General features: G+C 69.7%; 1 protein-coding gene across 7 annotated transcripts; it reads left to right on the top strand.

Moving 5' to 3' along the window:
* The first annotated feature begins 991 nt into the window (after positions 1–991).
* Positions 992–16,467, top strand: FCHO1 (FCH and mu domain containing endocytic adaptor 1). Of its 7 annotated transcripts, none has more exons than XM_090027445.1 (28): positions 992–1,012; positions 2,106–2,164; positions 3,396–3,480; positions 6,823–6,914; positions 7,256–7,330; positions 7,683–7,824; positions 8,076–8,228; positions 8,332–8,436; positions 8,565–8,663; positions 8,831–8,927; positions 9,003–9,047; positions 9,281–9,353; positions 9,450–9,471; positions 9,655–9,712; positions 10,845–11,023; positions 11,152–11,176; positions 11,280–11,330; positions 11,497–11,551; positions 11,818–12,782; positions 13,170–13,294; positions 13,708–13,813; positions 13,928–14,039; positions 14,145–14,300; positions 14,379–14,511; positions 14,702–14,901; positions 15,299–15,363; positions 15,463–15,627; positions 15,776–16,466. In XM_090027445.1, exons 3-28 carry the CDS (start codon positions 3,454–3,456, stop codon positions 15,796–15,798), a joined length of 3,348 nt encoding a protein of 1,115 aa, XP_089883571.1. In that variant the 5' UTR covers positions 992–1,012; positions 2,106–2,164; positions 3,396–3,453; the 3' UTR covers positions 15,799–16,466. The 7 variants fall into 7 exon arrangements, with proteins under 7 accessions (XP_089883571.1, XP_089883566.1, XP_089883570.1 ...); XM_090027440.1 differs by lacking the exon at positions 992–1,012 and adding an exon at positions 1,496–1,991; XM_090027444.1 differs by lacking the exon at positions 992–1,012 and having other exon boundaries at positions 1,496–2,164; positions 11,818–11,909; positions 12,117–12,782; positions 15,776–16,465.
* Positions 16,468–16,765: the final 298 nt, after the last annotated feature.

Below are 16,765 nucleotides of genomic sequence, written 5' to 3'. Positions count from 1 at the left end.
CCTCTGCAGGCGGGAGCGAGCGGACACCGTGACGGGGGCGTCCTGGCCTGCGGCAGGGTCGCACGGTTGCATCTGCTCGGCTGGCCCCTCTCCTCCGCAAGGCTTTGCAGCCCCCAGCGCGCCCTGTGCTGGTGCTGGGGGCAGAAGGCAGCCTTGCCCCCAAGGGCATCCGGCGACCTGTGCCCCTTCCAACCAAAGCACGTCCTGTTGTGCCGGGTCTCCCTGCCCGGGGAGGTGGGGGGCACCCCAGGCCGGCGCAGCGGGGGACAAAAATAGACCCCGGGCAGGAGGAGGCCCCTGGGACTAAAACCACGAGGCGCCGGACCGCGTGAGCGACCCCTGGCTGCGGGGGAGCAGTGGGGCAGCCAGCGAGGGTGCCCACCCGGTTGGGCTGGCGCTGCCCGGGGGAGGGCCTGGCTGGCGTCGGCAAGGCCTGGGGGAAGGATGGGGCCGAGGGGCGGCTTCGCCCAGGAAGGGCTTCAGCTGCTGCTGCTGCCGGGGGTTCCCGGCGGGTTTCCCCCGGGAAACACCCGCGCCCGCCCCCTCTGCTCTCCCGCTGGGGGCGGGGCCTCTCGCCTGCCCTTCTCCTGCCTCAGTTTCCCCCGCCCTTGCACGCCTGCCCACGCGCGCTGCCCCGTCCCCGCCGTGTCTGGAGCCGCAGGGCACATCTGGAGTTGGCACATCCGGAGCGGGGATGGGGGGGAGGGGGGTGCATGACCATGACCATGACCATGACCATGACATCACTACTATGGATTCATTCCCCCCCCCCCATAGACGCCTGGGTCCTCTGGGGGGAAGGGACGGAGGCGCTGCCTCTTTAAATATGCAAATAGGAGAGCAACAGCCCCGCGGTGCGGACCAATGAGGAGCCGGCAGTGTTGCCTTTTGTAGCCGCAGCCCGGCGCGCCACCCAATGGGCGCGGGGCGGCGGCGCAGGCCCCGCCCCCCGCCCCCCCCGCGCTGGCTGGGCGGGGCCGCTCCCGGCCGCAGCCCGCAGGTGCCGGCGGAGGTGAGTGCGGCGGGCGCGGGCCCCGGGGCCGCATCCCCCCGCGGGGCCGAGCGGGGGCCGCATCCTCCCTGCGGTGCGGGGCCCCGGGGGCGCGGGCCGCCCCGCTGCCGAGCTCGGGGCTTGTCGCGGCAGCGCGGCGCGGGCAGGTGCCGGGGGGGGCCGTGCCTTTCCCGCCCGCGCTCCGGCCCCCGGCCGCGTGCGGAGCCGCCTGCCCCGGCCGGCGCGGGTCAAGGTCATTGCTGACGCCCCCCCCCCCCCCCGCACACGCGCGTGCATGCGTGCGATGCAGAGCCGAAAGCCGCCGGGCGTGTCCCGCGCCGTCCCCTGCTCCCCCTGCGGGGGGCTTGGCTGCCCCCTCCCCCTCCCCCTCCCCCCGGGCCGTGCGGGCCCCCCTGCAGGCGGGTGCCGGGGGCGCGGCTCGTGCGAGCGAGGAGCCGCATCCTCCCCGGGGCACGAGGGCCTGGGCCTGGCGCCCCCGGGCGCTCGGCCCCCGCCCCTCCTCGCGCCCACCCGCGGCGGCAGGCTGTTACCCTCGCCCTGCGGGGGCTCGCTGGAGGCTTCCCAGGTGGGGGGCGATGGGGCCGGCTGGCTTTGAAAAGAGCCGGGGCCGCCTCCTGGCCTGCTCTGCGGCGCCTCGTGCCTCAGTTCCCCAGCCAGCCCCTCCGCTCCCTTCTGGGGGCAGCTGGTTCCTCCGTGCCGCCCCAGGGCCCGGCAGTGTCTGGGGGCGGCTGGCAGGTGCCCGGGCGTGCACGCTGACTAGGCCCGAGGCAGCGTGACCTAGCGGGGGTGCCTCAGGCTGCCACTCCTGGGATTTCCTCCGGTGCCTCAGTTTCCCCATCCAGCCCCTCTTCTCTCTTTGCCCCCAAAGCAGGTGATTCCCCCACAGACGGCAGCACCGAGTGTGTGGGGCACGTTCCCCCCCAGCAGGAGCGAGGCGCTGGGCGCATGCGTGCCGGCTGAGCCCCGCCCCACGCGTGTCGTACGTGGTCTGCGCCGTGGCAGGGCTTCCTGGCAGCTCTGCTGGACGGGGCGGCGCGGTGCCCCTGCGGATGTGGCGCTGGGCTCACGGCTGCTCCCTCTCTTGACCCCCCAGGTCCCCACCTGCAGCGAGGCTGGCGCCCAACAATGGGGCCACGCACCCAGGAGCCCCGGGTGAGTCCAGCTGTGCCGTGGCGCCCCAGCGATGCCCGTTGTGGTGCCGGGGGGCCGGCAGGGCGCCCACCCCCTTCCCGGGCCCAAAACTGTGCAACGGAAGGAGCCCGGGAGTGCAAAGATTGGCGGGTTTCCTGTTTTCTCTCTCGGGCCAGGGGGGAGGAGCAGGGCAGGCTCCGGGCCTGCTCCGGGGGGCAGGGGTTGGCATGAGGGGCCTGGACCCCTGGATCTGCCCCACAAGCCTGGGGAGTGGGCAGTGGTGGGGGGCAGTTTCCAACCTGCCCCCAGCCCTGCTGTGCCCCTGGGCCCTTACCCGGGGTGGGGGGTGATGCATCTGCAGACGGGGGCTGTGGAGAACTTCCTGGCCCGGGTCGGAGCGGGGTGTCCGGACTCCTGGGCTCTCTCCCAGCCCCTGGCACAGCGGTGGGGTTCAGTGGCTCGGGCTGGAGGGGGTCTGGGCATTGGGGCATCTCTCATCCCCACTCGGCGCCTCAGTTTCCCTCCCTCCAGGGTGCAGATGCCTGCTCGAGGGGTGCGAGGAAGTGGCTGGCTTTGCACCAAACGTGCTGGGGGGGGGTGGCATCCCATGCATTATTTACCTGTGTATCCGGTGTTGGTCCAGGGATGCCAGGATCCCCCCTGGGGCATCTGCCCCCGATCGGGATCGGCCCATGTGCGCCCTGCCCGGGGTGGGGGAGCGACTTCCCCGTCTGGTGCACCTCTGACCCCAGTAGAGAGGGGCACTCGCCCCCTGCCCCCTGTGGTGGGGGGGTGGCCCGCGTGTCCCTGGCATGTGCGCGAGCCTGGGGGAGCCCCTCCCGGTGCCACGTGCATCTGCGGCGAAGAGCCCCGTTTCCATGGACACGGCCGCGCCAGGCTCGGAGCCGGTTTCTCTCTGCGGCTTGCCCGGGCACTGGCCTGCCCCTGTTCCCCCTGCCTGGGCGGCAAGCGGTCGCCTCGGGGCAAGGGGCCTCGTCTCTGCTTGCAGCAGGGAAACTGAGGCACACGGCTGCGGGCCCCTCCTGAGGTCTGGGGCAGAGCCTGCCAGGGCCCCCGGGGCTCTGGAGTCCCGGTCCTTTGTTGCAAGGCTGTACCCCCTGCCCCCGGGCACACCTCCCTCCTCCAAATGACTGGTCCCCCTGTCCTGTGGGTGGGGAAACTGAGGCACGGGGGAGCTGGCTCCCGGGAGGGGCGGCTGGGGCTCACGGCCTGGCTCTCTTCCCCCCCACAGGGCCCTGAGAGCTGAGCGGCGCGGATCGCAGCGGGGTGCCGTCCCTGCCGGCTCCAAGATGTCCTACTTCATGGAGCACTTCTGGGTAAGGGCCGCGCTCCCGGGGGGTTGTGGAGGTCGGGGGAGCTGTGCCTCCCAGCATGCACTGCTGGAGGTGAGGTCTCCCACCCGCCCCTCTCCAGCTTCCTTGCTGCTGCCCGGGGGCCAAGAAAGCCCGGGTGCAGGATTCGCCAGCTGGGATGGGTGGGGGTTGTGGCCCTGATCCCGCAGCACCTGCCCCTCCCAGGAGCGGGGTGGGAGCTGGTGACCACTGGTGCCAGCAGCCCGGCCGAGGGGACCCTTGCCTGCCGTTAATTAATTAGACGCTCGGAGGCCCGGCGGGTTCATTAGCGCTCAGGAGTAATTGGTAGCTAAACACAAGGACCTCGGTAATTGCCAGAAGCTGCTTTGGGGACCGAGGAAGCTTTTGTGTGCAGCGCTCCCATCCCGCAGCACCTTGGCACTGCCAGGCTGGCCCGGCACCCCCGGGGCCCTCCGGCCGGGGGGACTGAGCTGGGCACAGGCCTGGGCTGGCACGTGCTCTGCTGGGATGTCTCGCCGCGCTGGGGGGGAAGGGAGGTCAGCGCCCGGGTCCTGGGGAAGTTTTCCTTCCTCCCACTGTGGCACCTCGGGGATCTCCAGCTCTGGCGCCTGCTGGCGTGGGTGGAAGGGGAAGTGGGAGCAGTGGGAGCCCAGCTGCAAGCCCAAAGGCCCCGGTGCCTGGCGGGGTCCATGTGCCCTCGAGGGAGCGGGCGCAGTTCAGGCCTGAGCCCAGCAGCGGGCAGAGGCTAGGATGGGGAAACTGAGGCCTGAAGCAGTGCGGGGAGCAGGACACAGCCGCCTGGGCCCGGCTCGTGGGGCCTTGCTGCCCCCTCCGAGTGGGGAGCAGGGCTGAGACCCCTCCGCTGGTCGCTGGCAGGGCAGGGAGGTGCCCCTGCCCCTCTCCCCCTGCCAGGATTGGGCATCACACTTTGGCCCCTGGCCCCATCCCGCTGTGGGTGGCCTTCGATGTCGACCTGGGGGGTGTGGGCAGCGGAGTCCCCCAGGGCTCGGTCCTGGGGCCAGTGCTGTTCCACACCTTCGTTAGCGACCTGGACGAGGGGGTGGGGAGCACCCTGCTCAAGTGCGCTGATGACACCGAGCTGGGGGGTAAAGCGAATACAGCGGCAGGCAGACCTGGAGAGGTTGGAGACGTGGGCGGATCTGGACAGCATGCGGTTCAACGAGGACAAGGGCAGGGTGCTGCACCCGGGGAGCGGGAACCAGCGTTATGGTGATAGGTTCGGGGCTGCCCTCTCGGCAGCACAGAGGCCGAGAGGGATCTTGGCGTCAGGATCGACTCCAGGATGAGTACGAGTCGCCGATGCGACGACGCGGTAGGCAGAGCCGACCGCGCCCTGCCCTGCCCTGCATCAACGGGGGCAGCACTAACGGTCCCGAGAGGTCTGGCTCCCCCTCGTGCGGCGCTGGTCTGGCTGCGGCTGGAGTCCTGTGTCCAGCTCCGGGCGCCGCACTTCGGGGGGACGTGGGGAACCTGCAGAGGGTCCAGAGGAGGCCACTCGCGTGGCTGGGGGCCTCCGGGGCCAGCCCGATGAGGAGAGGCTGAGGGACCTGAATCTCCTCAGTCTCCGCAAGAGGAGACTGAGGGGGGATCTACAGCCTTATCAGGGGCCAGCAGCAGGGTCTCGGGGAAGCCTGGTCACCAGGCCCCCCTTGGGGTCACCAGCAACAATGGCCACAAGCTGGGGGAGGACAGGTTTAGGGTGGATATTAGGAAGAACGACTTCACTGTGAGGGTGGCCAGAGCCTGGAATAGGCTCCCAGAGAGGGGGTGCTCTCCCCTTCCCTGGGGATCGAGCCTGGACCCCTCCGCCCCCAGTGCTCCTTCCTGCCCGTGGCGGGGGGACGGACTCGATGATCTGTCCAGGTCCCTCCCGACTCAGTGACTCTATGATCCCGGGGGCATTCTTCCTGCTTTGCCTGGGGGCTGGGGCTGGGGGGTCTTGGGGAGAGCCAAGCCCCCCCATGCCACGTCCACCGGTCCAAAATTTGTATGCAGGAGGGGGAAGAGGTTGCCAGGCAACCCGTCTCCGGTAGCAACGGTCCTGCTGCAAGAGGCAGCTCCATCGCCTGGGCACTTTCTTCTCCGCTTACAATCCCCGGATCTGTTTCAGGCGGGCGGCTCCTCTTTCTTAAAGCCGCAGCGCCCCCTGCACCCCCTCCTGCCCCCGGGGCTGCCCTGCAGAGGAGTGCCTTGCAGGGGGATGGAGGGCAGAGGCGGGGACGGCCCGTATCGGTGTCACACAGGGTGGGCTGGGGTCGGGCTGTGCCCACCGTGTGTGCATGGGGGAGCGGGGGGCCAGGAAGGGCTGGACCGTGGGGGTGGATTGCAAAACAGAGCATCTTGCACCCGGCTGGGAGTGTCCGTGTCAGATCCTGGGGGTCTGGGTGCCTGGGTCTTATCCCAGGCTTCGTCAGGGGGCAGGTTGCTTCCTGGGTGCTTTGTGGCTCAGTTTCCCCCTGCCCCTGGGGCTGGGAGGCAGAGGGGTTCAGGGGAGGGGGCAGGAGGGCCGACCCCTGGTAGGGGAGCAGGGGGCTCGGAGTTGCTGTCCAGTGCTCTGGACAGCCCGGCCTAGCAGGCAGAAGCTTCTCCTGGGCATCGCCTGGCTGGGCCCTGCCTGCGGGGGCGGTGGTGGGATCAAGGGTAGTACCCGAGCTCCTGCTTCTCCCCGCACCCCAGGCCCTCTTCTGTCTTGCCCCCGCATGTGGTGCGGGCGTGCGCAGGGGCTGCCCTGAGGCACTCCCACTCCCTGCCCAGCACCGAGTGTGTCCGCCAGGCTGGGAGGAGGGGCGTAGAGATGGCCCTGGGCATTTCCCATCCCCCCTCATGGGACTGGCACCACGTCCTCGCGGTGCTTGGCACAGAGCAGGGGCCCAGGCCCTCTCCCCGCGTGGCACTGCTGCCACGCCTCCTTGTTTACCCAGTGCTAGAGGCTGGCACCGGCCCAGGGGTGGGGGAGAGCTGCAGAGCTTGGGCCAGAGCTGCCCTGGGGTGACAGGCGTGGCTGCCAGCCTGGCCTGGACGGGACTTGCTATGCGTGCGTCTCTGTGTGCGTCTGTGTGTGCATGCATATGCATGCATGTGTCTGTGTGCATGCAGCTGGGCTATGCATGGGCATGCACATGTGTGTGTGCCACCAGGGGTATGTGGGGTGAGTGTGCATGGACGGGCTGTGGGCATGGACATGTGTGTGCTCACAGCTGGGCTGCATGTGGGTGGGAGGTATGTCCACGTGTGTGCTGCTGGCTTGCGAGTTCAGCTGGTCCCGTGAGCCCGGTCCGGCCCGTGCCCCCCTTCACCTCTCTGCCCCCTGCCCCCCTCTTGCAGGGAGAGAAGAACCACGGCTTCGACGTGCTGTACCACAACATGAAGCACGGGCAGATCTCCACCAAGGAGCTGGCCGACTTCATCCGGGAGAGGTAGCCCTGATGCGGGGGATTGGGAGCAGGGTAACCCCAGGGCTGGAGCGGGACATTTAGGATGCCTGGGTTCCCAGCCACGGGGGCACCTGGCACAGGGCCCTCCTGCAGGGGTGCTCATCTTTGCCCCCCAGGTCCTGTCCCCACAGGGTCCCCGGCAGTGAGGACGGGGACTGAGCAATCCCTGGGAATGGGGCTGAGGCCTGTCCTGTCCTGCTCGTCACACATGAAGAGGCTGAGGAGGGGAGCCCCGGGGGCCAGGCCTGTGCTGCCTGGCTAGGCCTCGGTGCAGCCTGGCACTGGGTCGCTCTGCTCATGCCCCTCCCTTGGTCTGTTCCCAGGGCCACCATCGAGGAGAACTACGCAAAGTCCATGGCCAAGCTGTCCAAGATGGCCACCAATGGGACCCAGCTGGGGTAAGCAGGGCTGGAGATGGACCCCCTCCCCTCCTGCTGCCCCCCATGCCCCCTGTCCGTGCCTCCCCATGCATGCATGCACATGCCTGCATATGCACACACACATACGTGCACACGCATGTGACCCCAGCCCTCCTTCCTGCTGCATGGACCCTGCACAGAACAGTTGTACAGGGATGGCCCCCCACCATCCTCCCTCATCCTCCTGGAGAGGCCCTGCTTTGCCCCGCATCATTGCTGGCCCCTTTGGGGGGGATATTGATGGGCCCAAGGCTTTTGCAGGGGGAGGAGCTGGAGCCCCAAGGACGGAGGCAGTGCCTGCCTTCAGCCTCCTCCCCCCCCGCCCCCCCAGGACCTTTGCACCCCTCTGGGAGGTTTTCCGCATCTCCTCTGACAAGCTGGCGCTGTGCCACATGGAGCTGATGCGCAAGCTGCACGACCTCATCAAGGAGATCGCCCGCTACGGCGAGGAGCAGGGCCGCGTGCACAAGAAGGTAGGGACCCCCCTCCCCTCCCTTCCCTGCCCCCAGGTCACTCATCCCTCCTCCAGCACAGCTCCAGTGCCCTGCACCCAGCACCCACCCTGGTCTGGACCCCTTGGGTCTCCCGCCTGCTCCCCTGTGTGGGGGGACCCCAGAGCTGCCCGTGCCCAGCCTCCGCAGAGGTGCCAAGGGCTCCCCCCACTTGCTGGAGGGGCACTGGGAGACCCACAGCCCCTGTGCACCCAACCCCTCTGTGCCCCTAGTCCAAGGAGGAGGTGTCGGGGACACTGGAGGCCGTCCAGCACCTGCACGGCGTCACCCAGCTGCTGCCCAAGTCCAAGGAGCTCTACTACAGCAAGTGCCAGGAGTACGAGCGCCTGCGCCGCGAGGGCACCAGCCAGAAGGAGATCGACAAGGTACCGGGGTGCTGGGCAGGCACTGCTGGGCATTGCATGGGCCCCCAGCAATGCCTGGGCTGCAGCTCACTCCCTCTGCCCCCCCGCCTCGGCCTCCATGCAGGCAGAGCTCAAGTCGAAGAAGGCGTCGGAGTTGCTGCGGCGGGCGGTGGAGAAGTACAACGCAGCCCGGGCGGACTTCGAGCAGCGCATGCTGGACTCTGCCGTGGTGGGTGTGGGGGGAGCTGGGGTGCAGGGCACTGCTGGGCGTGGGGGGTGATGGAGGAGGCAGGGGCGATGCCCCAGTGGTATCCTGGGGGGTTTGGCCTGACACCCCCTTCCCCCCCATCTCCCCAGCGGTTCCAGGAGATCGAGGAGTCTCATCTGCGGCACATGAAGGGGCTGATCGGCTCCTACTCGCACTCCGTGGAGGACACGCATGTGCAGATCGGGCAGGTGGGTGCCCCCCCCCGGGATGGGGTTTCTGCCCTGGCTCTGTATGCCTGTGTGGTGGGGGGCGTGTCTGGGGCAAGGGATGGGAGGCAGGTGGATGTGGGTGTCTGTGGGGGGGCATGGGGCAGGCCTTGGGTGCCCAGTCTCAGACCCCTGCCCTCTCCCCCCAGGTGCATGAGGAGTTCAAGCAGAACGTGGAGAACATCGGCGTGGAGCTGCTGCTGCGGCGCTTCGCCGAGAGCAAGGGCACCGGGCAGGAGCGGCCAGGTGCGGGGCACTGGGGGGCAGCAGGGGGGTGGGCAGGGGCTGGTGCCCCCGGCGCTCACCCCCTCTTCGTTGCAGGGGCACTGGACTTCGATGAATACCGGATGGCCCCCTTGCAGGAAGGCAAGTACGTCTCTGCAGCTGGCGGCCTGCGGCCCCCGCAATGCGGGCACTGCCCGGGCCAGCGCCCCGGTGTGGGGTGGGCAGGAGGGTCTTCTCAGTGCAGGCGTCCCTGCCTCCACTGGGGGGGTGCAGACCCCTCCCAGGCTGAGGGCAGAGGGCATCCTGGGGCTGGATCCGCGGCACAAGGGGGCTTTCCTCACCCACCCTCTGCCCCCCTCCCACCTCCTTTGCAGGGCCGAAGAGGAGCCGCAGCAAAGCTTTCCGCATCCCGGGGCTGAGCAGGAAGGAGCGGGAGCGCGACTCTGTGTAAGACCCCCTGAGCCCCCCCCGGCCTCCCCCTGCCCTTCCTCCCCCCTCCCAGCTGGGGCCACGGGTCTAATGCGTCTCTACCTCTGCCCGCAGGGAGTCCACGGACGCTGACTTGGTGAGTAGCTCTGCCAGCTGGGGAGGGGTCCAGGGGGTCTGCTCTGCCCGTGCCTGGCCCACAGCTATTTTTTAGCCAGGGGAGTGGGGACAGGGCACTGGGGTGGGGGCCCTAGTCTGCGTGGATGCTGGCACAGGCCAGGCCAGGAGGGTGGGGGGACCCATATGGTGCCATCTCCCCCAGACCTGCCCGGAGGTGGATGAGGAGGGCTTCACTGTGCGCCCCAGCGTCAACCAGAACAGTATCCTTGGCCGTGCTGGGGGCGGGCGTCGTGGCTGGCAGGAGTCATGGGGGCAGGGAGGGAAATGCCCTGGGGCCAGCCAGGGTTTGAGCCACGCCAGGGAGTCTGCGGCTCCACGTGCTGCCCGGCCTCGTGCCTGCTAGTGCGGGGGGTGACCCAGGGAGGAATCCGCCCCCCAGCGAGCGGCGCATCCCGTGGCCCCGGCTGCTATTTCCTTCCCCCCTGGCTCTATCTTGTTGGCTGGGAAAAACTGCTGAGTAGATCTGGCAGCTTCCTGTTGTGCAGGCCGGGGTGGGGGGGCCTTGTTGGAGGTGCCAGACATCTGCCCCCCGCCCCCCTTCCCTGATGTGGCTGCACAACACCCAGTGCTTGGGCTCGGCTGATCTCCTGGCTTCCCCCCCCCCAGGCTAGCACCCATGGGGCAGCCCTCAGGGCCTGGCCTGAGCCAGGAGGCTACAACACCCAGCTCCCAAGCTGCTATAGGTAGACCTGGCTGGGGAAACTCTGGCCAGGAGAAGGGCAGGACGAGGATGGGGTCACTGAGGCTGGTGGAGCAGAGCGTCCTGCTCCGTGCCAGGCTGGAGGGGGGAGGAGGAGAGCACCCGTTCCCTGGCTGCAAGGGGCAGACACGGAGCAGCTGCTGCAAGGCCATTTTGAGCCCCAAAGCCTCTCCCCTGCCGGGGTCTCGGTTGTAGCCGTGTTGGTCTAAGAGTCTAGGCAGACAAAACTCCTGGGGCAGAGGTGACAATCTTTTATTAGACCAACTAAATAGTTGCAAAAGAAAGTAGTTTTCTTTGCAAGCTTCCGGGCTCAGACGCCCTTCACCAGGCACAGGAGAAATCGAAGAGGTCCCTGCCAGCCCCCGGGGTCTCTAAATGGGGTGAGGCCATGGCAGACATAGCTGCAGGGTCCCGTGTCCTGTGTCCCAGCATGACCCCCCCCAACCCCGTGGTCATGCTGGGGCCGCCCACGCCGGGCACCTCGGTGGTGCTATCAGTGCTGGGAGCATTGGCGTGGCATGGGCTGCGGCGGCGTGGCCAGATCCTGTCGTGCCACGGGGCAGGGGCACCTCCTAGCGGCCAGCAGGGTTCACAGCAGCGGGTTCCCGGCTTTGGCCTTGACGGTGCCGCAGACGAGGCCGAGAACCACGGCTGCTCGTCCAGCGACTCGGATTACGACGACGACGAGCCGCGCAAGTTCTACATCCACATCAAGCCGGTGCAGCCCCGCGAGGCGGGCGGCAGCGCTGAAGCCACCGACGAGCAGCTGAAGGCCACGGTGGGCAACCTCATCCTGCCCCCCAGCATTGGGGTGAGACGAGCACTGGGGGGGAGCTAGGGAGGGGTCCAGGAGCACAGCGGGGTGGGCCACTGGGTGAGGGCAGGGCTGGGGGTCTGTGGGGCTGCCCCATGCTAACCTGCCCCCTCCTCCTCCCACAGGGCACAGTGAAGAGGCAGTCGTCCCGTAAGTGGGCACGGGGGTGGCGGGGGCTGCTGGGATCCTTCCTGTGCTGCCCCTCTGGACCCGGCGGCACTGCACTAATGCTGCCCCTTTGGTCGTTCCCCAGGACACGTGTCTGCGCTGAGCACGGCCCCGGCGGACGTGGCGCTGGCTGCGGGTGAGGCGAGAGTGGGGCGGTGGCGGGGGGTGGGCACGGCCGGCATTGCCCAGCGTGACCGGGGGTCCCCAGCGGCTCCGGTTGCCCTGCAAGAGCTGGCGGGGCGGCTCCAAGGGGGCTGTGGCTCCTCCTGGCAGCTCAGGGCTCGCCCCCCTTCCTTTCCCAGCAGGTGAGCCCACTGGGAAGGCCAAGCCATGCCACCCCGCGGCCCGGATCAACAGGTACAGGGAGCCTGGGCATGGGGGACATTGTGCCCCTTTTCTGGGCCCGGTGGCAGGGTGGCTGGGGGCTGGCAACATGGGGTGTAGGGGCTCCCTGCGTTTGCCCGGTGAGGAAGGAACAGGGTCCCCCTTGGTGCAGCTGGCCCCACGCTCCCTGCCACCGGCTCTGCTGGCTCCAGGCACGGCCCACCCCGGGGCGGTGGGGGTGGGGGCACGGGCAGCGTGTGCCTGGGCCTCCTGACTGTCCAGCCTTGCTCTCTCCTCAGCTACATTGGGAAACGCCGGCTGGATGCGGCCTCTTCCACCGCCCTGTTCGGGCCCCCGCTGGAGTCTGCCTTCGAAGCAGAGGACTTCCCGGGTACCGGAGGGGGCCGGGCGGCTTTGTCCTGGGCCGCCATGCCCCAGCCCCGCTCCGTGGGGGGCGGGAGGGGATGCTCCTTGGGAAGGGGGTGGCTGAGGTCGGTGAACCCAGGCGTCCGGGCGGGGGCTCCCCGGGCCCCCAGGGCAGGAGCTGGGGTGGGCGGGTGCTCGCCGGAGGCTGTGACACGCGCCCGTGTCTCCTCAGCGTCCCGCGCCTACGTCCTCACCTCCAGCCCCTCGCCCTTCTCCTCCTCGTCGCCAGAGAACGTGGAAGACTCGGGGCTGGACTCCCCGTCGCACCCGGTCACCGGCCCCTCGCCCGACTCCCGGCCCTGGACCCCGCGGCCCGGCACTCCCCAGAGCCCCCTCTCCCGCCAGGCGTCCAAGGACTCCCCCCCCTTCCCGGACGGCCGGCGCGCCGCCCCCGCGGCCGCCCCCGCTGAGGCCCAGAGCGCCTGGCTGCCCCGGCCCGGCAGCCCCGGGGGGCGTCCCCTCGAGCCCCCCGCCTTCGCCGTGTTCAGCGGCCCGGGGGCTGGCTGCGCCTGGGAGGACCCGACGGTGGGCGGGCGGTGCCGCGCTCGCTGCCCCAGCGCCCCGGCCCCCCGGGAGGTCCCCTCCCCCGACCCCTTTGGTGATCCCCGGGCCTGGGGGGCCAGGTCGGCAAGCCCCGGCTCGGACCCGGCCCCGCAGCCCTGCAGGCCCCGCGTCTGCCTCTCCTCCACTTCGGCCTCGTCCTCCTCCTCCTCGCCCTCCCCGGCCCCTGCCGGCAGCAGGGAGTCCGTCAGCCCCTGCCCGTGGCCTCGCCCGGCGCCAGGCATCCGGCTGTGCGACGGCACCGTGCCGGCAGCGCCCGAGCCTTCGGCCCACGCTGGTGAGTGCGGGCATGGGGTAGAGGGCTGGGGCGACTGGTATTGAGCTGGTCCCCGCAGAGGTGGGAGGAGCAAGACATCGCCCTGCAGCCCCCCGGACCTGGGCCCTGGGGTCCCCGCACCCCCACCCCTATGCTACGAGCCACACCGCTGCCCTCAGCTCGGAGCCAACAAGCTCCTGCGGGTCCCAGCTGAGGCCCCGCAGACTCGTGGCAGTGGTGACCCATGCTGAGGGCTTGGCTCTTGCTGGAGTGAACCCAAGGCCAAGGCCAGGGCTTGGCTGGGGTCGGGGTCGTGCTCCCGCTCCCGTCAGCGAGGCCACAGGGTCCCTTGCCAGCCCCCCGTGCAGGCTGCGCGCGCTCCCTCTGACTCCGGCCTCCTCTTGGCAGACCCTCCCCGCGCCCCCACCCAGCCCTGCACTGCCCCCAAGGATGTCCCGGTGGTGGCCCCCCCGCGGCGAGTGCGGAGCAAGAGGCCGTCGGCTGGGCAGGCTCTCGGCAGCAACAGCGACCTGGTGGGTGCCCCTGCCCCACGCGGGGCCTGGGCAGCGTGAGCACCGGCGGGTGCCCGAGTCCCGTGGCCTGGTTAATGAGCCAGCTGCGGCCCTGGGCAAAGGCAGGAGAGGCTGGAGGCTCCGTATTTGGGGGTTACTGGTTCGATCCCAACTGGGGGCCCCGGCAGCGTGCTGGCGGTAGAGAGCAGGGCCCAGCAGGTGGGGTCACACCGGGGATCCTTGGATCATCTCGGTGGGCTGATGGGCACTCAGGGCCTCTCGCCTGGCAGGCTCTGGAGGGGGAAACTGAGGCACGCAGTGGGTGATGCTAGACGAGCCAGGCAGAAGTGGGGATCTGGGTCCGCTCCGAGTGCTCTCCTTGCCTGGAGTGGGGCCAGCCCCCCATGCCCACCCTCCATGCACGTGTCTTGCAGTCCCGCTCCCTGAGCCCATCCCCACTGTGGAGCTGTGGCCCGTCTCACTCCGCGCCAGCCAGCCTGGGCGAGAGGGGCTTCTTCACGGCCATGCAGCCTGCCCTTGGTACGTGTGGGGCAGGGGGGGATGCGGTCCCTCCGTGGCGGGGGGCCGCGTCGGCCTGAGCAGGGTCAGGGGGCGCGTGGCTGAGATCTGATCAGCACCCCCACTCCACCCCAGGGCTTTCCCGCGGCCCCAGCCCTGTGGTGCTGGGCTCCCAGGACGCGCTGCCCGTGGCCACCGCCTTCACCGAGTACATCCATGCCTACTTCAAGGGTCGGGACCCCGACAGGTAAGAGGCAGGTGGATGCCATTGGGCAGCCCCCAAGCCTTGGGCAGCGCCGGGGGCTGCAGGCACAGCGTGGCCCCGGCAGACACGGACTCCTCTCGCCTGCAGCTGCCTGGTGAAGGTCACGGGGGAGCTTACCATGTCCTTCCCCGCCGGGATCGTCCGTGTCTTCAGCGGGAACCTGGCACCGCCTGTGCTCAGCTTCCGCCTGCTGCGCACGGCCTCCATCGAGCAGTTCCTGCCCAACGCCGAGATGCTCTACAGGTATCCGGGGGGCCGGGGGGCAAGGAGGGCTCCAGCGGGGGCCCCCGGGCCCGTCTGACCCGCCCCTGCCGGCCGCAGTGACCCATCCCAGAGCGACCCCAGCACCAAGGACTTCTGGCTGAACATGGCAGCGCTGACCGGGCACCTGCAGCGCCAGGCAGAGCAGGCCCCCGCCGCCTCCTACTACAACGTGGCCCTGCTCAAGTACCAGGTGAGTGGCACCGGCCTGGTCCCGGGGCAGGGCAGCCTGCCAGGATGCCCAGGTTCAGCTCTGGGAGGGGAGTTGGGGTCGTCTGGGCTGGAGCAGCCGGGAGCCTGGACGCCTGGGCTCCAGCTCTAGCTCGGGGGGGGGGCGGGTTTGGCATGCCTGCATTGCAGCCCCTTCCCCCCACACCCCCCAGTTCTCCAGGCTGGGCCCCAGCGCGGCCCCCCTGCAGCTCTCGGTGCGCTGGGACTGCGCGGCCGCCGCCACCCAGGTGTGCGTGGAGTACGCCTACAACGCCGGCGCCATGGCCGCCCCTGCGCCCCTCGCCAACGTCCAGGTGCTGCTGCCCGTGGAGGAGCCGGTCGCCAACATCCGGCTGCAGCCGGCTGCCAGCTGGTAGGAGGGGGGCGCAGGGCAGGGGGGTCCGGGAGGGGGAAGTGAGGAGTGACCCGGGGGCTGGGAGGTGGGGGGCATCTTTGCCAAGAGCAGGGGCTGCTCCTGCCCCCTTTTTCACGATTCGGCCCCACCTCCTGAGGAAGAGCAGCCAATCAGGGCTGCCCCACTGGGCAGGACCCCCACCCCACAAGCGCAGGCCCCCATGCTGCTCCCCCGGAAGGACCCCAGCAGCTCGGGGCAGGCCCCTGCCCCTGCCCGTGAGCAGCCGGTGGGGGGCTCCTTGCAGCACCGGGCCGCAGGAGGGGCCGAGCTCACGTGGCGTCGGCGTGTTGGGTGGTGAGGGCCGGACCCCGAGATTTGGGGCCGGCCCGGTGATTGCAGCATTGCGTCCACGCAGGAACCTGGAGGAGAAGCGGCTGCTGTGGCGGCTGCTGGACGTGCCCAGCGCCCCGGACCAGAGAGGTGGGTGGGAGGAAGGGAGGGGTCGGGCTACCTGAGCGGGCTGGGGGGGTCAGTGGGTGGCCAGAGTCGACCGCCCCCTGAGCCCCGCCTCCTCCCCAGGCTGCGGCCGCCTCTCGGCCAGCTGGCAGCCCCTGGACGGGCCCAGCCGGCCCAGCCCTGTGGCCGCCCAGTTCACCAGCGAGGGCAGCACCTTGTCGGGGGTGGAGCTGGAGCTGGTGGGCAGCGGGTACCGCATGTCGCTGGTGAAGAAAAGGTTCGCTACAGGTATTGCCGCCCACCCCCCGGCGCCCCCTCCCCCAGTGCCCCAGTTTCCCCTGGATCTGCTTGGACTGGGGCAGAGCTCGTGCAGCACCTGGCCTTCCCGTGGCCCCAGCCCATGTGTCCAACCTGCCTCTCACTGCTTCCTCCCTAGGGATCTACCTGGCTGGCTCGTGAGCGGTGCCATCTCCAGCAGCCCCGCGAAGCTGCCGGCGCGTCCCTTGGTGTCTCCCCCGTGGGTGTCTCTGTTTGTTGTTGGGTTTTAAGCACTGGAAGCGGCTGGAGGGGGAGGGTGCGGGCGGGAGGGGGCCGGGCCGGTTTCGGGGGCTCCACGGGGGCATGTGTCCCCGCAGTCCAGGCACGGTGCCAGGCTGGCTGGACGCAGCCCTACTCCCTTCAGTGCGGCCCAAATTCCTGCTGGGGCCAAACAGGTGCCCTGCTGCCCTGCCACTGCGGAAGGGGAGTCACGGGCCTGGGGCTGCTCTTTTAATAAACACTTTATTTTCTAATAAAATGACTCACCACAGCCCCGGAGCGTCCTCTGTGCCATCGGCCTGGGCCTGCGGGCGGGAGCCGGCACCTCCCAGTGCCTGCCCCAGGGCCGAGGGGCGTTGTCATGTGCCCCGGGCCCTGGGAGAGCAGATCTGGGCAGGTGCCCGAGCCCAGAGAGGGCTGCATCTGGGCCAGCGAGCAGAGGGTGCTGGGTCAGGGTCCGAAGGAGCCAGGGAGGTGGCCGAGCTGTGGCCGAGGCGCCATGCTCCCCAGCCCCGTGAGAGGGCAGTAGCGAGCAGCTGCCTTGCAGCCCCGCTGGAAGCGCAGTGGGTCCTGTCTACACAAGCAGGAGTAGGCAGTCGGGTCAGGGGAGAGGGAATGCAAAGCTCTGGAGCGAACCCAGCCTCACACTGTAAACTAGGGACTGGGCTTTCCTCTGGGGGGGCCTGGGAGCTGCTTGCATGGGGGCAGTTGCTGAGCTTGGGTGTCAGCTTTTGGAGCAGGTGCCCCCGGGCTGGCAGCGGGGCAAGGGAAGGAGGTGCCAGGTCGCAGTGGAGCCGTCGGGCTGGGAGCTGGCAGCAGCCGGACTCCTGGGTTCTGGTCACAGGGTCCTCCCCCTGTGGTGGGCCAGTAGGGGGCGCTCCTGCGTTGA

The sequence above is a fragment of the Crocodylus siamensis genome, chromosome 14 (assembly GCF_052110815.1).
Source record: "Crocodylus siamensis isolate JL-2025a chromosome 14, ASM5211081v1, whole genome shotgun sequence".
Classification (NCBI taxonomy): Eukaryota; Metazoa; Chordata; order Crocodylia; family Crocodylidae; genus Crocodylus; species Crocodylus siamensis.
The sequence above is the reverse complement of the archived record's forward strand: the minus strand, read 5'-3'. Positions and strand labels throughout refer to the sequence as shown.

Bases quoted from the DNA above. Each gene is read 5' to 3' on its own strand.
- FCHO1 (XM_090027445.1), top strand. From the start codon at position 3,454: ATGTCCTACTTCATGGAGCACTTCTGG. The intron at 9,354-9,449 runs GTAAGACCCCCT...CTCTGCCCGCAG, and splicing joins GAGCGGGAGCGCGACTCTGT to GGAGTCCACGGACGCTGACT. The intron at 13,814-13,927 runs GTACGTGTGGGG...ACTCCACCCCAG, and splicing joins GGCCATGCAGCCTGCCCTTG to GGCTTTCCCGCGGCCCCAGC.